The 6,928-nt window shown below is 35.4% G+C and overlaps 1 protein-coding gene across 1 annotated transcript in view; it reads left to right on the forward strand.

Annotated features, from left to right (window-relative positions):
• LOC106473830 (receptor-type tyrosine-protein phosphatase N2-like) overlaps nucleotides 1-6,172 on the forward strand; it is a 26,172-nt gene extending 20,000 nt beyond the window's left edge. The window contains exons 6-8 of the mRNA XM_013934505.2: nucleotides 2,493-2,612; nucleotides 3,168-3,334; nucleotides 5,414-6,172. Coding sequence (XP_013789959.2) covers nucleotides 2,493-2,612; nucleotides 3,168-3,334; nucleotides 5,414-5,471 — 345 coding nt within the window. The 3' untranslated portion in view covers nucleotides 5,472-6,172. The remainder of the gene's footprint in view (nucleotides 1-2,492; nucleotides 2,613-3,167; nucleotides 3,335-5,413) is intronic.
• Nucleotides 6,173-6,928: the final 756 nt, after the last annotated feature.

Below are 6,928 nucleotides of genomic sequence, written 5' to 3' on the forward strand. Positions count from 1 at the left end.
TTGCCTACCCTACTGTTTTTAGTTTGGTTGTCCAAATTGGCGCTTAATTTCGTACTTCTGTTAGGAAATTGCCTACTGTTTTTAGTTTGGTTGTCCAAATTGGCGCTTAATTTCGTTGTTCTGTTAGGAAAATTGCCCACTGTTTTTAGTTTGGTTGTCCAAATTGGCGCTTAATTTCGTTGTTCTGTTAGGAAAATTGCCCACTGTTTTTAGTTTGGTTGTCCAAATTGGCGCTTAATTTCGCAGTTCTGTTAGGAAAATTGCCTACCCTACTGTTTTTAGTTTGGTTGTCCAAATTCGTGAAGCTTAAGATTTAATTTTAAAAATATTTTAGTATACTGCAGTACCAGCACCATTATTCTAAAAATAAACGACACTAAATAAAACCCTACCAAAGTATGTTTCAGATGCTTTTATTTTTTATATGTAAAATAATCTCTTTAACTTCTAGTACTTCACTGTATAAATGATATTTATATATTACAACCTGTCGACTATGACGTCACAATATTGAATATTGGTAGTAATAAGTTAATATTATTATATGACAATTTTACTGTCTCAACAAAAGTATTCACCTCCAGTATCGATCCCTGTATTATCTCAACAATAGTATTCACCTCTAATGTTGATCCCTATACTGTCTCAATAGTAGTATTCTCTTTCAGTTTCGATGTCCCTATACTGTCTCAACAATAGTATTCATTTTCAGTCCTCTATTGTCGAGCCCTGTACTGTATCAGTAATAGTATTCTCCTCCAGTGTCGATCCCTGTACTATCTCAGTAGTAGTATTCTCCTCCACTGTCGATCCCTGTACTGTCTCAGTAGTAGTATTCACCTCCAGTGTCGATCGCTGTACTGTCTCAGTAGTAGTATTCACCTCCAGTGTCGATCCCTGTACTATCTCAGTAATAGTATTCACCTCCAGTGTCGATCTCTGTACTGTCTCAGTAATAGTATTCTCCTCCAGTGTCGATCTGTACTGTCTCAGCGATGGTATTCATCTCGAGTGTCTATCCCTTTACTGTCAACAATAGTATTATCTTCCAGCGTCAGTCCCTGTACTCTTTCAACAATAGTATTCACCTCTAAATTCGATCCATGTACTGTCTCAACAATAGTATTATCCTCCAGCGTCAGTCTCTGTACTGTCTCAACAATAGTATTATTCTCCAATCCTCCAGTGTCGATCCTTATATTCGTAAAGCTTTTGTGTGTTATCAAGTTAGTAAGATAGGCTTTAGGACTGATGACTGTATATGTGACAAAACCCAAACGAACTAGAAAATGGTTCATGATAGAGACGAAAGCTTCTGAACCAGCAAAGTTCAACTGTTCCATTATTGATAAAAGATTAATGTGATAAAGACGTAAGCCGAGAGATTGAACATTAATTAAAATTAACCAATTTTTGTGCAGTTAGTGGTCATTTGCTGTTACAAGACGAACCTGGGATTTTCACTATCTGGTTTCATTCTATTAAAATAGTATTTCAAAATATCAGCCTTATGTTAATGATAAACTCTAACTGTTAGCTAGTATTTTAACATTTAATATTCTGATTTATTCTAGGAGGTAATCAAACACTTCAATTAGAGCATTAAATAAATAATTATTTGAGATTCAGCTCAAAAACATGAATACATTGTAGCGCTAAACTCTAGAGTATACACAAGAGAAATGTTAAACAATCTTTACAGACGAATCTTTCTTTTTGACATGGTTGGCAATTAGACATGATGAAAGATTCAAATCGAGCACTAATTCACCTCGCTTTATTCTGTTGCTCTACCGCAGAGAATTTTAACCCTTGTCTCAGACTCTGATTAAGCTTACTGCATTAAAATCTTGTTCCGGCAAAATTTAAATACAAAAACAATTTAACCAGTTTTAATCCTTTACTTGTTTTATTTAGGTATGATAAGTAGTCAAATATCTATCTATCTGTTCCACTTCAGAAGTTGACCATTAGTGGACAGTCTATGTACTTCTAACACTAGAAACCGGGTCTTGATACCCGTAGTGTGCACATCACAAATAACCCATGGCGTAGCTTTGTGCTTAACTATAAACAAAACTTCAGAAGTTATTACAACATTTACACATTCATTTTTTTATTTACTTCAGAGGTATTTCGATTAGATATGAATATGAAATGCTTTGGTTTTAAGGTATAACATCAATATATATATATATATATATATATAATAGTACTGTCTGTTGTTTGTACATGTAAGAACTTCGCAGGGTGTGGATGAATCTTCACCAAAATTGGTATGGAGGTTCATCAGGTTTATGCGGGGATACACACATTTTACGTTTTTGTGGTTTTTATGGGCGTTTTTTTTTTACAATTGCATATAAGGGAAGCAGCTTTTCACGTCCTAAGATAACCTTTCATTAATCATGAATTTATATGACTTCCGTACAGGGGACGCGTGTTTCAGCTAGTTTATAATGATTAACGTATTTAGCAACTGTTGATTACAGATGATCTGGGAACAAGGGAGCGTTGTTGTTGTCATGCTTACCAGATTAATGGAGAACGGTGTTGCAATGTGTCATCGCTACTGGCCTGAAGAGGGCAGTGAAATCTACCACATCTATGAGGTAAAACCAGTTGAATTAAGTAAATATACGTGGTATAATTTATGTTGTATCGAGGAAGTAATATTTCAAGTCTAAAGCCACTTGGAAATTATATGGTTTTTGAAATATATTTTCTTTCTTCATCAGAGCCTGGGTTATAGGTTTTTTTTATTTTGTTTTTCATTTAATTTTTTTTAACCTACGTAATATCTTAACATCATGAATGAATTTCTATGCAACGAATATTTCTGTGATATTTCTATTCTATATTATGAGGTAAGTTTTGAGATACCAGAAGTATACTTCATAAGCAAAGTTTAAAACTTCAAACACTTTCTGTACATTTGAAAACTGTTCGGAAAATAGTTTAATCTAACATATAGATGCAACGTTACGTAGTATTATGTACTGTTTGTGAGTTTATTCGGTATTATTTATGAAAATAAGCAAATTTTGAATAATTGTGCTTCTTTGTTGGACTTCAAGGCGGTTTTTTTTTTGGTTAAAGAACTAGTAAAACTGAGTATAATTGCTTGTTTTCCCAGCATACTAGATAAGAGTTATTATCGTTTCCAGGTTCATCTGGTTTCTGAACATATCTGGTGTGACGATTATCTGGTCCGAAGTCTCTATCTCAAGAACTTGAAGACAACTGAAACCCGGACTGTCACACAGTTCCACTTTTTGTCTTGGCCTGACAATGGCGTCCCAACTTCAATTAAGGCTCTTCTGGAATTCAGAAGGTAGGGATAATATGAATTTATTTACCGATATTCATCCCCGAAAAACAATTTATTTAAAACTATAACACAGTTCTACTTCTCTGATATTACAAGGGGAAAGACACGTTAATGTTACACGTGTGTTTACCATGGTTTTTTTTTTTTAATTACATTAGTATGTATAAGTCAGTATTTGAGAAGTTTCGGTTAACATTTCAATTTAGATTTAGATTTTGAAGTTTTCTGCGAACCATTTGAAGATTGTTATTTTCACACTTAACAATAATATATTTGTTTTAGTTCTTTGAACAAAATCACTAACATTTTCACTTATTCCACTACTAATCTATCTTTCTTAACCCTGTCATTGTAGATTACATTCTATACTGTGTATGGACTTGTCAAATGAAATAGAATTGCCAGTTTTGCTTGGGCTTCTGAAGCTCATACCCTTTTTTTAATTATTCGCAGTTTACTGATAAATTGAACTCTTCCTTTCTTCTGCGACATACTTTCTAATCTCTTCAGCTTGAGAAGTTCGTCTGATCTTCCAGAACTTTCGAACTAACAATCTGATCCATTTAGAACTTTCGAACTAACAATCTGATCCATTTGGAACTTTCGAACTAACAATCTGATCCATTTGGAACTTTCGAACTAACACACCATGGTCTTCCATCATTTTTGTGATTGGTGCAATTTGGTTAACACAATTGCATAGTCATAAAAGTGATGGGTGTCCAAGGGACAGCCTGCGATCCTGTTTCTTCTCTGTTGCTACTAACATAAAAGTGATGGGTGTCCAAGGTACAGCCTGCGATCCTGTTTCTTCTGTTGCTACTAACATAAAAGTGATGGGTGTCCAAGGGACAGCCTGCGATCCTGTTTTTTCTGTTGCTACTAACATAAAAATGATGAGGTTCTAAGGGACAGCCTGCAATCCCGTTTCTTCTGTTGCTACTAACATAAAAATAATGAGGTTCTAAGGGACAGCCTGCAATCTTGTTTCTTCTGTTGCTACTAACATAAAAATGATGAGGGTCCAAGGGACAGCCTGTCATCCTGTTTCTTCTGTTGCTACTAACATAAAAGTTATGGATGTCCAAGGGACAGCCTGCAATCCTGCTTCTTCTGTTGCTACTAACATAAAAGTTATGGATGTCCAAGGGACAGCTTGCAATCTTGTTTCTTCTGTTGCTACTAACATAAAAATGATGAGGTTCTAATGGACAGCCTGCAATCTTGTTTCTTTTGTTGCTACTAACATAAAAGTGATGAGGGTTCAAGGGACAACCTGCAATCATGTTTCTTCTGTTGCAACTAACCTTGGGCCCTCCAATAACAGTTTATCTTCTTTCAATAAACAGCTGTTTTAGAAATAAGTTTATTGTAAACCAGAAGATTTCCTGGGTAAAAGTGCTATGAAATATTTTTTGAAGGAAAACAACAATTTGTTTTTCAAAATCTGTGTATTACTATTTTACATAATAATTCGTACATATGTATTTGTATATATATATATATGTATATATGTGTATATTTGTTTTACCCAACAAATGTGTATTTGTGTATTTCTACTTTGGTATGATTTACAATAATGTGGCCTGGCATGGCTACGTGATTAGGGCGCTTGATTCGCAATCTGTAGGTTGCAGACCGTGCGTGTGTTTTTACGTGGATTTTAACAAAAACACAAAGTGCATTATAATGCCTATATATGGCCTAAGCCTAATTATATTAAGCGAAATGTGGTTGCAGGCCGCGCTTGTATTTTTACGTGGATTTTAGCAAAAATACGAAGTGCATTATGATGCCTATATATGGCCTAAGCCTAATTATATTAAACGAAATTTGGTTGCAGGCCGTGCGTGTGTTTTTTTACATGGATTTTAGCACATTCTTTCATTTTTTGCTGGACAGCTGGAATATATAACTCTTTTTTTTTAGAGCTCCATCTTCATATTAAGAATGATATTAAAAAGTGAGTTTTAAATCATAGAAAAAAACTATACGTATTTATGAAAACAAATATCAGTGATTGTGAGTTGTTTTTTTTTCGCCAACTAAAATCGTTACAAGTTTTATATTATGCTATTCTAGGAAAGTAAATAAATCTTACCGAGGACGTTCTTGCCCCATTGTCGTGCACTGCAGGTAAGCATACATTACAATGCAATACGTAAATATTAATGTCACTTTGAAAAGTATACCTTCCAATACAATTCTTAAACATTTAAGGCTTTTCGAAAGGCATATTTTACAAATGAATTCGGAAACACTCACGTGTTTTTGAAATTCATAAGTTATTGTGGATTGTATTGTTGTTGTTTTTTTTACTATTAGTATTTATGAAATCTAGTATAATAAAACCGTCTGTTTAACTCGAAAGTAGAATCTGATATTACAATGGTCAGTGAAGATAAAACGTTATGTAACTCATGGACGTTAAAGAAAACGCGAATATTTTTTCCCCTGAAATATTTTTTTTAATAGGTTTTAGCAATAAAAGAAGAGAATCGGAAATGACATTTTATATGTACGCCTACGTGGGGACAAAAGGAAACAGTCTTTCGTGTCTTAAAAACCAAATAACGCTTGGTCGTGTTGACCTGTCGGTTATAATTGACTAAATGAAGAACATCTAATTTTCTTTAATAATTTACTGTAACTTTATATTTTTGGAAGCCTGAATGCACTTATTGGAAATTCAGCCCCTAACCTAGTTTCCACCATTTTTTTTTATGAGCGTCCAACATAGGCAAGCAGCTTTTACCCTCGTGTCTAATGGTGGTCGTTTCACCTGGATTAGCCCGGCATGGCCAGGTGGTTAGGGCGCTCGACTCGCGATCTGAGGGTCGCGGGTTCGAATCCCCGTCCCGCCAAACATGCTCACCCTTTCAGCCGTGGGGGCGTTATAATGTGACGGTCAATCCCACTATTTGTTGGTAAAAGAGTACCCCAAGAGTTGGCGTTGGGTGGTGATGACTAGCTGCCTTCCCTCTAGTCTTACACTGCTAAATTAGGGACGGATAGCGCAGATAGTCCTCGTGTAGCTTTGCGCGAAATTCAAAACAAACCAAAACTAACTAACCTTTTATCATTGGCTAGTTCAACTTCTAAGACAAAGTGTAATTGTGATGTTTTTTGTCTGTTTTGTTTCCAGTGGTAGTGGTTGATGAATCTGCCGATACATCTTATATTTGTTGACAAGCCACGGTGTATCATTATGGCCAAGTGCAATAGACTGGAACATGTGGATACAACACACACTTCATGATAGTAAAATGTAAAGTAGGATACATAACAGCTGCTGCGTCGGATTTTAAATTGATTATTTATTGACTAACCGATCAATATGATTGTAGTGTTTATTGGAGTAAAATGTCATTAAAACTCTAGTGGGATCCACGTATGGCATCGTTGAGAGGAAGTTTTGATTTGGTCTGGTGGTTAGGGCGCTCGATTCATAACCTATGGGTCGCGGGTTCGAATCCCTGCCACCTCCAGTGTCGATCCCTGTACTATCTCAGTAATAGTATTCACCTCCAGTGTCGATCCCTGTACTATCTCAGTAGTAGTATTCTCCTCCAGTGTCGATCCCTGTACTATCTCAGT

Source organism: Limulus polyphemus, unplaced genomic scaffold (assembly GCF_000517525.1).
Source record: "Limulus polyphemus unplaced genomic scaffold, Limulus_polyphemus-2.1.2 Scaffold6539, whole genome shotgun sequence".
NCBI classification, from domain to species: Eukaryota; Metazoa; Arthropoda; class Merostomata; order Xiphosura; family Limulidae; genus Limulus; species Limulus polyphemus.